General features: G+C 31.1%; 1 protein-coding gene across 5 annotated transcripts; it reads left to right on the top strand.

Annotated features, from left to right (window-relative positions):
• The first annotated feature begins 400 nt into the window (after positions 1–400).
• LOC127715607 (kinesin-related protein 7-like) lies at positions 401–15,647 on the top strand. Of its 5 annotated transcripts, none has more exons than XM_052221693.1 (11): positions 401–466; positions 1,574–1,826; positions 2,903–3,034; positions 4,447–4,524; positions 6,810–6,941; positions 8,353–8,430; positions 10,889–10,987; positions 12,016–12,111; positions 12,603–12,719; positions 13,494–13,541; positions 14,496–15,647. In XM_052221693.1, exons 2-11 carry the CDS (start codon positions 1,683–1,685, stop codon positions 14,955–14,957), a joined length of 1,386 nt encoding a protein of 461 aa, XP_052077653.1. In that variant the 5' UTR covers positions 401–466; positions 1,574–1,682; the 3' UTR covers positions 14,958–15,647. The 5 variants fall into 5 exon arrangements, with proteins under 5 accessions (XP_052077653.1, XP_052077654.1, XP_052077656.1 ...); XM_052221694.1 differs by having other exon boundaries at positions 438–466; positions 1,585–1,826; XM_052221696.1 differs by lacking the exons at positions 401–466; positions 6,810–6,941; positions 8,353–8,430 and having other exon boundaries at positions 1,577–1,826.
• Positions 15,648–15,940: the final 293 nt, after the last annotated feature.

The raw sequence follows: 15,940 nt of genomic DNA on the forward strand, positions 1-15,940 counted from the left end.
GTTCATATTTTTAATAAGTTTTCGATTGTCAAAAATTTTTGCCTCGAGCATCACTAAAGAGACATTTATTGTCGAAATGCACATCTGGTGCAGAAATAATGGTACCGTTAATGTTATTAACAACGCCATGGTCAAAAGTATTTTACAATTGGTCCTTACTGATGTTGTTCACACTTTCAAATAAGCTCATAACCGGAAATTTCAGACATAGTCTGCTAAAATTTAATGTGTTTTGTTGAATTATATTTCTTGAATTAATAAATATGTTTGATTTTTAAAACTTAATTGTGAATATTTATTAAAATATTTATAAAAAAATGCAAAATTTTAATCTATAAATATAAATATGAATATTTTTGGGACTTTCAAGGTGCTTCCTTAATTTACACTTTTTATAAAACGCGTAAAAAAAATCCAGCTATTTCAAAAGAAAAGAAAAAGCCTGTTGGATTAACTTCCCTAGTAGGTCAGTAAATAATTTTACGCTTTTTGCTGTAAATGAGTTTTTGGAATAGTTGGTAAAGTAGATAATAAACTTTTATATCCATGCATAATTTGATAATTTACAAAAAACACATAATAAGGATATAACAACAAAAAAGATAAAATAAAAAACCATCACTACCACTATGCAATATGTTTATTTTGTGCCTGTCAGTGTATGTGTTGAAAGTATTATACTCAGTTTTATCATACTATACAAACCACTGATCCCTTTCATGCGTTTATTCAAAGTGTGTGTCAAAATATTTAAGGATATTTATATAAATATGAAAGTTTGCATTAGCCCTTTACAGCTATTTCCATGTAATTTTCATATTGGAAAAGAAAATCAAATGAAGCAAAATATTCAAAAAGTTAAATTTACATTACCGTGAGAGAAAAAAAATGCTTTCCCAGGATAGCCGTTTTTCATTTCATTTAAACGGCTTGCTTAAGAGATCCCGCAATTGTTCATTCGTCTCAACATTTTAATCTACAAACTATCATGATGACTATGTAGATGACAGTCACACTCGTGCCTCGCGTACTAATTTATAAGCCTAGAATCTCTAATGAGTTTCTACTAATTATCATGATCTTTTTTAGTCGAGTTAAGACCAACACATTGTATTATAGACTTAGGTTAAGATTTGATGATTGTTTTTATTATGATCCATAAATACATATATATAAGTTCACGTACAAGCTTCCGTGTATCATGTAAAAACTATTGAATTTAGAATGTATGATGAATCAATTGAATGCATTCAAAGCATAATTATACACAAGTAGGAAATGAAATTCAACCCGCCTTATACAATCATAACAACAACAAAAAAAAACCTGTTCCCGGGATGACGCACTGTCATAAGGAAACGTTACTTACGATATTATAATAATAAGTTAAACTTAGAATCAAGAGTTAATAGAATGCATGAGAAAGTTTAGACATATTTTTCTATTGACATTTATTAAACTAAAACGATTAAAGAGGAACATGTATACGTATACAATTAGTACTTCTTGGAAAGTCCATGCTTCTGCTAATATTGTCTTTTTTGTTTATCTGAAATTACATTTTTTTACCAAGGATGTTCACAGCAGGTATGCAAATACCCAATAAGAGGGATCAACGACAATAATGCATGCTGTTTCAAGAGATAAATTCTGTTTATATGAATAGTGAGAGGTAGAACACGATGTTATTTAAAAATGAGACAATATGCATGGTTGTCGGGATTGCTGGAATCATATATTTCGTTATTACACTAGTGGGATTCATCTATTGTAAAATCAGAAATATTACATGCTGCCATGAAACACATCAGGAAAGCAGTAACGAGGTAATTATTTACCCGATTTGTTATATTTGTTAATAACAAAGGTAAACTTTCTATATTATACATTTATTTCCCGTGCCTGAGGGAGATATGAAGATTTGTTCACCCAAGAAAATTCATATTTTCCGAGGGTCCCGCCAGAGGGAAATATGACTTTTCGAGGGTGAAGAAATCTTCATATCTCCCTAAGTCAAGGGAAATGAATGTTTTATTCCACTGCCTATACTTTGTTTACAACCAAGTAACTGAACATAAAACAATAATTTATATACATTTTTCTTAACCACTTGTTTTCATAACTAAACACGACATAATTTAAAATATTGATAAACAGTACCGATCAAAAGATAATTATCTATTATTATTGTTTTGATTTTACGTCTGAAATAATTTTGAACACGATAGTGACTTTACCATCGCAATTTAATAACGTTCAAAACATTACTATATTAACCGCGCGTAACGTCGCACGGGCAAGTCCCGATGTTCAGACTGGAATATGATACTCAGAGGGGAATATGAAGTTTTGTTCAGTGTCACCTGGAATGGTCTCAACCAATCAAACATTGATTTAGCTATCAAATTTGATATACAGTGGAATAATATTTGTTATTATTCTTCATGTTTAGCGTATTTGGTTTTTGATGGACGGGCCGGGGTGAATACTATTTACTAATCTAATTAAATTCATTTTTTTATTGTTTAAAATTTTCAAATGCAATCTCCTAAGTTATACCTTAGCTTATTTACAAAATGTTTAAACGGAATAAAGATACCAAGGTAGTAATTTTGTACGCCAGACGCGCGTTTCGTCTACATTATATTCATCAGTGGAGCTGGAATCAAAACAAAAAAGAAGTTAAATCAATAGTATTCGCCCCATCCAACAAAAAATATTCACTCTCTCACTTTTTTTACATACATGTATATGCATTAACGCAGAAAGAACATATACAAATAACAGTCTGGTAGTTAATGTTTCTATTATTTCTTGTAATTAATTAACATTTATGTTATGCAAATTTATATATCTTTCGAAAAAAGAATAACGCAACAGTTGATTTACTTCATATAAATAGTTTAAGATTGAAAGAGAAGAGGGTATTAGAGAATCAGGTGTTTGTGGAGAGCTGGACCCAACACTGCAGCGCTATGGTAAAAATCCCACGCATGACAGCAACTTGAGAGCAAAAGAATCAGATGAACAAGGGGTATACTATCAATATATATTATAATATTTACAGTAGGTGTTCAATTCATACAAATGCCGATCTTTTATTTACTGAAAGACGAATCATTTGATTCCGTCATATGCAATTGATATGAAAGCTACTGACCATCAAATTTTAAGCTAGAAGCGACACTGTGATTCATTCAAAATGTGATTGTCGTTTGCTTTCATTTCGTATAAATTAAAAAAAAAAAAGTATTCAATTCTGTAATGGATTTCAGTATGCTGAACCTAACCATACATCTATTCAGATGTGTATAGCTTAAACTAGCCACTCGAATCTGGAGTTTGCAAATGTTCTGTCAACATAAGTCAGAAATAAATTCAGTATTTATAATTCATAAACATGTTTGTTTGTTTGTTTGTTTGTCTGTTGGTGTTAAGCACACTTTTAGAGACCTTGAATGTGCCATGGCGGCCCCCCATTTTCCTGTGGCTGTACAAATATCACGCCCCTCATTCCAGTCGATCTTTTTTGCTCTAGGTGTACCTATTGTTTAAGTTCTAGTCCTGAACATATAATATGTTTTTGCAAAAAGAAATGGTAGTGTTTTTTAAATAATCAAAATGGATACAATCAGTGATCAATTTTTTACATCGTATATTCACATTGTCGTAGAATACCTATTTCAAATATAACCAAAGGAAAATTAAATGTATAGATGTTCCTTTCTATAAGTCAAAATAATTACAACACTTCTATTTGCGATGTATTTTGAAATTTATAGAGAAATCAATTGTTCCCAGAATTTTTTAATTGCATGGGCAAGGAAAAATCCAGAGGTGTAGGAAAATATGGAGGGAAACTTATTAAATTAATTCAAAGTTCAGGGAGAAACTATCTTTATGACTTGAAAATCAATGAGCGGGTGAATAATTCTAACGCTATTCAATTAATCATGTACTGTTGTGAGAAATGATAAAACCAGACAAAACATCCCTTATCAACTTTTGAAATGTTAATCGAAGTTAAAATGAAACGGAAAATATATCCCCTCCAAGAACCCCCAAGCTCCTGTGACAACTCAAATGTACAAATGTGTAAGACTGGTGACTAGACAAATACACATATGTAAACATCAAAGTTAAACGAACACATTAGTTTAAAACTTTGTGGATAAAACCTATAATTCAAACTTGGAGAAGTCTGAGGATCCGTATGGTTATGCATATGTACTAAACAGAACAGTTGTTGATTAAACATAATTATTACGAACAGATTATTTAGGATTCAAAGGGGAACTGTGGATCAGACATATTACAATAATTTCTAACTGATATACGGACGATCGTTTTGCTTTAAAAAAATATTACATTATTTAGTAGATATATTGGAAATAAAAAAGTACATATCACGGTACTATTACAATATTCAATATTTTATTTTTGTAGGAGCCAAAATATGATTATGCAGTCACAGGAGAAATATCTAGATGCACAGGTAATGAATCACAGAAAAGTCAAAAAGAGGTAAATAAACTAATGTAATAATGGTTTCAGAAGTAGAAAATTTTTTAAAATTTATTATATTGTATCTTCTTTAATTCTCTATATTTCAAAAACAAAATGATATGTATTTTTCAGTTTATCATATGTAAAAACATATGTTCTATAAGCTATTGTTGATGTCAGATAGTCATCACAATTACAAGTGCTATGTCGGACAATGATTGCGATTACCTTTGGGTAAAACTATTCCAGTCGTTGAAGCTGTTTCTGGGAAATGACGGTTTGTGTTTAACTCCAGTTGCAGCCAATTGTTTAGTATATTGACTGTAAATTGTTAATTAAAACTTGTCGATGTTAAAATGAAAGATTTGCGAAAGACCATATTTTTATCTTGGATTGACAATATTGGTTCTGTTTATTGAGTAGTTGCAAGAAACAGCCAAATCCGAGAGTGGCACATTCTGAAACTATGTCCCGCGGCCATTTTAGTTTTATGATTGGTCTAAAAATCACTTATTTTTTGAAAGATGATAATATTGCATCAACGCTTAATATATTTGCTGTAAAGATTTGTTTACATATGTGTTTCATGTATGGCGATTTTAATAAAATTAGGTAGGGTTATTCTGCTTTTCAGCCTATCTTAAAACATAAAACTAGAGGCTCACCTGCATCTTCAACAATGGCCACTTTTAGTAAAATCATCATAAAAGGGGAATAACTCTATTTAGACTTAACTGACAATTTCAATCATGTTAGCATATTTGTAGATCTTATTCTGCTGATAATTTTTCCTGTTTTAAGTTTCTATTTATCTATTATAGTTTTCAAGATAATAGGCAAAACAACGTTAAAAATTATCATTAAAGGCAATAAATATAATAATGAGTCGACTGAAGATTTCGACCATTACACTGTATGGCTTATTTGTGGATCTTGTCTTGCTGATCATTTGTGTCATTTAAAGATTTATATATCTATTACAGTTTTCAAGATAATAGGCAAAAATGGGAAAAATCGTCATTAAAGGGCAATATCTTTAATAAGAATTTGACTAAAAATTTCGGTCATGTCATTTATATGTAGATCTTGTTTTGCTGATAATTTTTGCTATTGAAAGTTCCTATTTATCTAATATATATAGTTTTTAAGATATTAGGCAAAAACGCAAAAAATAAATAAAATGTAAAAATCGTCTTTATAAGGCAATCACTCTAATAAGGAATCGACTGAAGATTTCGGTCATCATGGCTTATTTGTGGATCTTGTCTTGCTGATCATTTGTGCTATTTAAAGTTTTATCTATCAATTACAGTTTTCAAGATTTGTTCACCCAAGAAAATTCATATTTTCCGAGGGTCCCGCCAGAGGGAAATATGACTGTTCGAGGGTGAAGAAATCTTCATATCTCCCTAAGTCAAGGGAAATGAATGTTTTATTCCACTGCCTATACTTTGTTTACAACCAAGTAACTGAACATAAAACAATAATTTATATACATTTTTCTTAACCACTTGTTTTCATAACTAAACACGACATAATTTAAAACATTGATAAACAGTACCGATCAAAAGATAATTATCTATTATTATTGTTTTGATTTTACGTCTGAAATAATTTTGAACACGATAGTGACTTTACCATCGCAATTTAATAACGTTCAAAACATTACTATATTAACCGCGCGTAACGTCGCACGGGCAAGTCCCGATGTTCAGACTGGAATATGATACTCAGAGGGGAATATGAAGTTTTGTTCAGTGTCACCTGGAATGGTCTCAACCAATCAAACATTGATTTAGCTATCAAATTTGATATACAGTGGAATAATATTTGTTATTATTCTTCATGTTTAGCGTATTTGGTTTTTGATGGACGGGCCGGGGTGAATACTATTTACTAATCTAATTAAATTCATTTTTTTATTGTTTAAAATTTTCAAATGCAATCTCCTAAGTTATACCTTAGCTTATTTACAAAATGTTTAAACGGAATAAAGATACCAAGGTAGTAATTTTGTACGCCAGACGCGCGTTTCGTCTACATTATATTCATCAGTGGAGCTGGAATCAAAACAAAAAAGAAGTTAAATCAATAGTATTCGCCCCATCCAACAAAAAATATTCACTCTCTCACTTTTTTTACATACATGTATATGCATTAACGCAGAAAGAACATATACAAATAACAGTCTGGTAGTTAATGTTTCAATTATTTCTTGTAATTAATTAACATTTATGTTATGCAAATTTATATATCTTTCGAAAAAAGAATAACGCAACAGTTGATTTACTTCATATAAATAGTTTAAGATTGAAAGAGAAGAGGGTATTAGAGAATCAGGTGTTTGTGGAGAGCTGGACCCAACACTGCAGCGCTATGGTAAAAATCCCACGCATGACAGCAACTTGAGAGCAAAAGAATCAGATGAACAAGGGGTATACTATCAATATATATTATAATATTTACAGTAGGTGTTCAATTCATACAAATGCCGATCTTTTATTTGCTGAAAGACGAATCATTTGATTCCGTCATATGCAATTGATATGAAAGCTACTGACCATCAAATTTTAAGCTAGAAGCGACACTGTGATTCATTCAAAATGTGATTGTCGTTTGCTTTCATTTCGTATAAATTAAAAAAAAAAAGTATTCAATTCTGTAATGGATTTCAGTATGCTGAACCTAACCATACATCTATTCAGATGTGTATAGCTTAAACTAGCCACTCGAATCTGGAGTTTGCAAATGTTCTGTCAACATAAGTCAGAAATAAATTCAGTATTTATAATTCATAAACATGTTTGTTTGTTTGTTTGTTTGTCTGTTGGTGTTAAGCACACTTTCAGAGACCTTGAATGTGCCATGGCGGCCCCCCATTTTCCTGTGGCTGTACAAATATCACGCCCCTCATTCCAGTCGATCTTTTTTGCTCTAGGTGTACCTATTGTTTAAGTTCTAGTCCTGAACATATAATATGTTTTTGCAAAAAGAAATGGTAGTGTTTTTTAAATAATCAAAATGGATACAATCAGTGATCAATTTTTTACATCGTATATTCACATTGTCGTAGAATACCTATTTCAAATATAACCAAAGGAAAATTAAATGTATAGATGTTCCTTTCTATAAGTCAAAATAATTACAACACTTCTATTTGCGATGTATTTTGAAATTTATAGAGAAATCAATTGTTCCCAGAATTTTTTAATTGCATGGGCAAGGAAAAATCCAGAGGTGTAGGAAAATATGGAGGGAAACTTATTAAATTAATTCAAAGTTCAGGGAGAAACTATCTTTATGACTTGAAAATCAATGAGCGGGTGAATAATTCTAACGCTATTCAATTAATCATGTACTGTTGTGAGAAATGATAAAACCAGACAAAACATCCCTTATCAACTTTTGAAATGTTAATCGAAGTTAAAATGAAACGGAAAATATATCCCCTCCAAGAACCCCCAAGCTCCTGTGACAACTCAAATGTACAAATGTGTAAGACTGGTGACTAGACAAATACACATATGTAAACATCAAAGTTAAACGAACACATTAGTTTAAAACTTTGTGGATAAAACCTATAATTCAAACTTGGAGAAGTCTGAGGATCCGTATGGTTATGCATATGTACTAAACAGAACAGTTGTTGATTAAACATAATTATTACGAACAGATTATTTAGGATTCAAAGGGGAACTGTGGATCAGACATATTACAATAATTTCTAACTGATATACGGACGATCGTTTTGCTTTAAAAAAATATTACATTATTTAGTAGATATATTGGAAATAAAAAAGTACATATCACGGTACTATTACAATATTCAATATTTTATTTTTGTAGGAGCCAAAATATGATTATGCAGTCACAGGAGAAATATCTAGATGCACAGGTAATGAATCACAGAAAAGTCAAAAAGAGGTAAATAAACTAATGTAATAATGGTTTCAGAAGTAGAAAATTTTTTAAAATTTATTATATTGTATCTTCTTTAATTCTCTATATTTCAAAAACAAAATGATATGTATTTTTCAGTTTATCATATGTAAAAACATATGTTCTATAAGCTATTGTTGATGTCAGATAGTCATCACAATTACAAGTGCTATGTCGGACAATGATTGCGATTACCTTTGGGTAAAACTATTCCAGTCGTTGAAGCTGTTTCTGGGAAATGACGGTTTGTGTTTAACTCCAGTTGCAGCCAATTGTTTAGTATATTGACTGTAAATTGTTAATTAAAACTTGTCGATGTTAAAATGAAAGATTTGCGAAAGACCATATTTTTATCTTGGATTGACAATATTGGTTCTGTTTATTGAGTAGTTGCAAGAAACAGCCAAATCCGAGAGTGGCACATTCTGAAACTATGTCCCGCGGCCATTTTAGTTTTATGATTGGTCTAAAAATCACTTATTTTTTGAAAGATGATAATATTGCATCAACGCTTAATATATTTGCTGTAAAGATTTGTTTACATATGTGTTTCATGTATGGCGATTTTAATAAAATTAGGTAGGGTTATTCTGCTTTTCAGCCTATCTTAAAACATAAAACTAGAGGCTCACCTGCATCTTCAACAATGGCCACTTTTAGTAAAATCATCATAAAAGGGGAATAACTCTATTTAGACTTAACTGACAATTTCAATCATGTTAGTATATTTGTAGATCTTATTCTGCTGATAATTTTTCCTGTTTTAAGTTTCTATTTATCTATTATAGTTTTCAAGATAATAGGCAAAACAACGTTAAAAATTATCATTAAAGGCAATAAATATAATAATGAGTCGACTGAAGATTTCGACCATTACACTGTATGGCTTATTTGTGGATCTTGTCTTGCTGATCATGTGTGCCATTTAAAGATTTATATATCTATTACAGTTTTCAAGATAATAGGCAAAAATGGGAAAAATCGTCATTAAAGGGCAATATCTTTAATAAGAATTTGACTAAAAATTTCGGTCATGTCATTTATATGTAGATCTTGTTTTGCTGATAATTTTTGCTATTGAAAGTTCCTATTTATCTAATATATAGTTTTTAAGATATTAGGCAAAAACGCAAAAAATAAATAAAATGTAAAAATCGTCTTTATAAGGCAATCACTCTAATAAGGAATCGACTGAAGATTTCGGTCATCATGGCTTATTTGTGGATCTTGTCTTGCTGATCATTTGTGCTATTTAAAGTTTTATCTATCAATTACAGTTTTCAAGATAATAGGCAAAAATGGGGAAAATCGTCATTAAAGAGCAATAACTTCAATAAGGATTTGACTTACAATTTTAGTCATGTTAACTTATTTGTAGATCTTGTCTTGCTGATCAATTTTGCTATTTAAAGTTCCTATCTATCTAATATAGTTTTGAAGATATTAAGCAAAAACGCAAAAATGAAATAAAATGTGAAAATTGTCATTATAAGGCAATCACTCTACTAAGGAGTCGACTGCAGATTTCCGTTATGTTGACTTTTTTGTAGCTCTTGTCTTACTGATCATTTTTGCTATTCAAGGTTTCTATCTATCCATTATAATTTTTGAGATAATGAGCAAAAATTTTTAAAAATGGTAAAATTCATCATATAAGGGCAAAAACTCCTACAAGACGTCATCTAACAGTTTTGACGTAAATGAACAATTGGTAGAGCTAAACATTCTAAACATGTTTGACCTGTCAGATTTTCTCTTTTCATAGCGGTTTTCAAAATAATACACAAAACTTGCATTTAACCCCTATGTTCTATTTTTAGCCATGTCGGCCATCGTTGTTGGCAGGCTGTGATCATCGGACACATTTTTCAAACTAAATAACCCAATGATGATTGTGGCCAAATTTGGTTAAATTTGGCTTAGTAGTTTCAGAGGAGAAGATGTTTGTAAAAGTTAATGACGACGGACAACGACGACGACGACGACGATAGACGACGAGGGACGACGGACGCCAAGTGATGAGAAAAGCTCACTTGGCCTTTCGGCTAGCTATAGGTGAGATTAAAAATGAAAATATTAACATCATCCTACTTACATTATTTTACTATCGTTTGTAAAATTTTAAATAAGTATTGTCCATACTCCCTGTATAAACGATGTACTAGGTAGCCAGCAATGGCGTGTTTCGGATCAAGGTTCACATCTTTATTTCGAGTAATAAATAACCTTTATGTATCATAATTTTACTGTCTGCAAAGCGGTTTCCATGTAAAAGCTCTTTAAATGTTTAACTGCATGTTTTTGTATTAAACCCTTGAGTTTTCTTTCAAGACATTTCCGTTACTTGTTGTAGACGGAAGAAAAGAGATTATTTAAAACAAATTTTGGAACTCTTTATGCTAGTTTAATATCAATGTACATAGTTTTCTTTAATGTTCAAAAGTCAATAGACCACAAAAAGAAAAATACGAGTAAAAACGAAACAGAGACCAACAAGAAAGCTGATGAGCCTGCGGTTATTGAAGACACTGAATTTAAAAGGGTATATATAGTTTCGGAATCTGAAATTCACATTAACGATTAATCTAAACGTTACAGCATTTAGTTTGATTTGCTTATTCTATTTCTCCCTTTCTCAACAAAATAATACATATTACTCAGCAGTATTAAACCGGTTCACCTCAATATTCAACACTGTAGAACATTTTAAAAGTTTGTTCATTACAGGGTGTCATTAATTTAAAAACGGCAGCTTCCTAGTCAAAACAAATTACAATTTAACAATAGGAAATGTTGGTTAAATGTAAACGAGACACTATATCACAAAAAAATAAAAAGAGACAAACTTAAGGTCAATAAATGGTCCAAAATTTCGAAAAAAATAAGTCGAAAAAATAGATGACACACAATTTGGCAAATGAAAAGACAAACAACATTTCACTACAGAAAAAAACTAAAGACTGAGCAACCCGTATATAAGCAGCAACTGTATAATAATGTACATATATGTATATAACTCTAAATCGCCATAGTATCGATACCATGCATCAAACTCAACCACCATAGTATCTATACCATGTATTAAGCTATAAATCATCCAAGCATCCATACCAAGTATCAAACTCTAAATCGGCAAAGTATCGATACAAAGTATCAAACTCTAAATCGCCATAGTATCCATACCATGTATCAAACTGTTAAATTCCCAAGTATCCTTACTACATATTAAGCTCTATATCTTCCAAATGTCCATACCATGTATCACGCTTAAAATTACCAATCTATCTATACCATATACCAAACTCGAAATCGCCCTTCTATCCATATCATGTATCTTAATCGTTCAAGTAAGACAAGATTTGAAGAAAGAGATCTTTGGAATCAATGGGACGTTTCTTTTTATGTTAGAATCACTATTACAACACACTTTAAATATATTTTTCTTAAATTTATATTTTCCCCTTAATTGAACAGCACATGGTCATGTGAATAATTCTTTTGTAGACTGAATTTAGTTGTATTGTTTGTTCTATATTTCACTTAAACCTTATTAACTATGTTCTCTTTTAGAAAAAAAAGGCGAATGCAAATAAGCCAATCAAAAGAACATGTTTGAAAAGTGGCACAGTACATTATGAAAATGAAGTGGATACCCCTGTAAACAAGGTACCATTGACTAAAAAGGAAATAAAAATGTCTACATCAACTCTAGATTATATTTCACTTAACTATAAAATCACGGGTTCGTTTTCAAAATGAGTAAAATCGAATCTGCTATTGAAATGTTCACTATTTTTCTGAAAACCATCAATAATTATCATAGTATCTTTATAATCGTCATCTGAATTATTTATAGGTGTAGACAAAGCCTCATCAAAGATACCAGGCTCGTAATTTGATATGCAAGTTAAGACGCATAGAAGACTGACCAGTGTCACCTTTAATATATATTTATATGTGTTATGTTTTGTTTAGTTCAACTCGTTACTCCTTTCCAAGTGAATTCTAAGAAAATCAGGAAAAGGGTTTTATACAAAATATATTATGAAGATGAACATTGAAGACTTACAGCATTGTGGCTGCGTCACATGCTGTTACTTTATTTGTCATTTAATTTGCTTATTTGATATTTTACAAATTCCTTTCAATTCCTTTAGGCAAACGATGACACTGAAAATGAAAGTGTTAGTGACACGTCTTATGTTCAAATGAGAAAAACAGATAGTGCATCTAACCAGTATGAGAATGAAGGCAATAAAATTTCTTCAAATGAGGTAATTTTACAATTCTTCGGCATTTTAATAAAAGAATATAAAATCTCACTTTGTTTTACCAATGCATGAGTGTTTGATATACATTATAGAAGTTTTCCTATGTTGTCAATATAATAAAATAACATTTATGAACGATTCTTTATGTACATGCTTATAATAAAAGAGTTATAAAGTGTTAATCAATATTTAAGCATCGTATAAGGGTACTATCTTTAAACTAAAATAATATAGACCATTATTAAATTAGATATATATAAATATAAGATTTTTTTCATAAGCAGCCTATTATTGTTTAGCAAGTATCTATTGAGTTTTCTCGCTTTGTACACCGTATGAGTTATCAGTTTTGTAAATATTTTCCTCGATAAGTCGTGTAAGCATGCCAGTCTATTCCCAGACTCCAAAAGCTGCGTACTATTTGATCTCAAAGGCCATTGACCCTTCAAGTTAAGCTATTTGTTTAGTGTAATTGGTAAGTGCTATCAAAGTCTATAGGGAATTGCTTTGTCAAAGTAACTTTTAGTCCAAAAAAAAATGGCAAAACTACTAGGATTGTGAATGTTTTCAAATTTGAAAGCTTATGACACGTCTATTTGAAATGATAAGAAACTTCCATTTGTTTTCTAAATACATGTGATAGTTCTTCGCATTAGAATATTAAATTTAAAAAGTTATCGAAAACCTGTTGCATATGGTAATAAAACTATCTTTGAAATGTTTGGATAAAATAGAAAACTTTCACTCTCACTATTTTTCTTGCGTTTTGCATTTCAGCATGAAAGTAACGTTTATGAGAGTGTGCATGGTTTGTCAAAAAAGATGGTAAGTTCGTTTGCATACGTTTAGTTTTGGAAGAACCCTAAAGTTAAAGAAGAAAAACCGTCGATTTGTCAGACTCGGATGATATTTATATTGTTGGCATATGCTTTATAAACTTATAATTTGAGTACTTTTTATCAACATATAGCAATTCGTTTGTTTTACAGTTTGAAAATAAATGGTGTGGTATGATTGCCAATGAGACTACTCCCCACCAGAGACTAAATGACAGAGAAGTTAGCAACTATAGGTTACCGTACGGCTTTAAGCGATGAGCAACACCCATACCACAAAGCAAGTCATAAAAAGGCCCCGAAATGACAAATTTAAAACAATTCAAACTAGAAAACCAACGGCCTGATTTATGGACAGGCACATATAGATGTGGCAGGGTTAAACATGTTTGCAGGCGCAACACCATCCCCTAACCTTGAACAGTGGTGTAATAGCATAAAATAAGAACAAACTATATAAATCAGTTGAAAAGGACTTGACTCATCCGATCGATACAAAGCACAAAAATAACTTATAAACACACTAAAGACACAAAGTTCAGATCTGACAGTACGCGCAGATACAAATCGAAGAACAAAACATTGCGTGAAATTCGCAAGATTCAACAAATTTACAGGGTGAGCATCGCCTCCACTATATGTATCCTCAATAACATTCAACAGTCATATCAAGTAATTTTGTCAAACAGGAACATTACACATCCTTTAATGATGTAAGGTTCACAAAAGTTTAAATGTGAGATTTTTTACAGATAAATGTCACCATAGAATTGAATAAATTAAGACTCTGTATCTGCCGACCAATTAATACATGTCATAGTAACCGATGTCTTGTAAGGTAGAACTTACCTGACCAATATACACAGTCCGTTTGATGTCTTCTGTCTCATTTTTTCATTCTATTGTTGTTTTAAGTTTTTGTGATATATAAAATTTACTCCAGATGACCGTCGTAGACATAGATATTGAAGCCAATAACGATGAATGTATGGCAACATCAGACAAAGGTATTAGTGACAATATGAGCCACAAAAAATTGAACACAGACAGAGACAATCTACAAACTTCAAATACCAATTATATAGAAAACAGAGAGAGAGAACATGGTGAAAGGTTGGGAAAAAGGGACTCTTACAGTAATAGAGAGAGCCAGGGAAGTGGTCAAAGCAACGAGAGCAGAAAAAGTGATGAAAGCGAGGAAAGCAATGATAGTAACAATAGTAGATCTACAGATATATCTGTTCGTTCTGACAATACAGATATATCTGTTCGTTCTGACAATTCTCCAAGAGAATCAGCACCATCAACAAACCCTAGTCAAGACAGTAGTGCTACGTACATCAATGTTTATGCAAAACATATTCAGATTGGTCCGAGCACTATTGTCCACATGCATACAGATTAGCATATAGTAAAAAATTAATGTATCTATCTATAAATAACAAAGTGAAGAATGTTAGAGGTCGTAGTTTATGTTCTCTAAATTTATAAATCCATTTGGAATATATCAATTATGCGGGAAAACCGGAGGGAATCGTATGAAGTCTAAACGGAACGAGTCCGAGTGCATCAACATGGTAAACGTCTCCTGCTTACATATATCACTCTTCATACTTCATACAAAATCAGACTCATAAAAATATGTCACTAGAGATGGGACACAAGCAATATGTTTAGATCAGACGACATTTCTGATGTATTTAGATTACAATATCTTTGAAAACAGATTTGCATAAAATTTATTTTGATATCCGCTTATTCCTTTTCGACAAAAGAGATTTACATGATGAAAATGCAGGATGGAAAATATTGAATGATTTGTTATCAAATGATTTTAATTGTTATGATTTATGTTCTGCATTGCATATGACAAATCAGGTATTGAAATTTATGTTATATCGTCTGTTTTTGGAATTCCAAATTACTCATACATGGCTTAACAATGAAAAGAAGCTATATTTTATTTTTACTTCACGTTCTGACGAGTATGAGTATTTAACGAATTTTTCAATACTTGATGCTTTTGTTGATTGGCAGTAAAGGCCGGTTGAGAACTAATTGTACGGCAAAAGGAATAAAGTAATTGTTTCCTACATCAAAGCTATTGAAAAAAGTTAATTTAAAATTTTTCTTCGAATGTCCTACAAAGGAAAATACAAAGTTGTTAGAATATATTTGTAAAAGATGACCTCAGATATTTTCCATGTGTCGTTATAACTACTACTACTCCCCGTCTTCATATGGGACAATCACCGAATGGTACCCATAACCTTTTCGGAGCACATGAATCATTGGATTTTGGTGCTTTTTGTATTACTGAATTTTTAGTTTTCATTTTAGTGGACTGTTGTTTGCCTTCTGGTTTTTTGGGGTTTTTTGTTTTTGTTT

This window comes from Mytilus californianus, unplaced genomic scaffold (genome assembly GCF_021869535.1).
Source record: "Mytilus californianus isolate M0D057914Y unplaced genomic scaffold, xbMytCali1.0.p SCAF_9, whole genome shotgun sequence".
In the NCBI taxonomy this organism is placed as follows: Eukaryota; Metazoa; Mollusca; class Bivalvia; order Mytilida; family Mytilidae; genus Mytilus; species Mytilus californianus.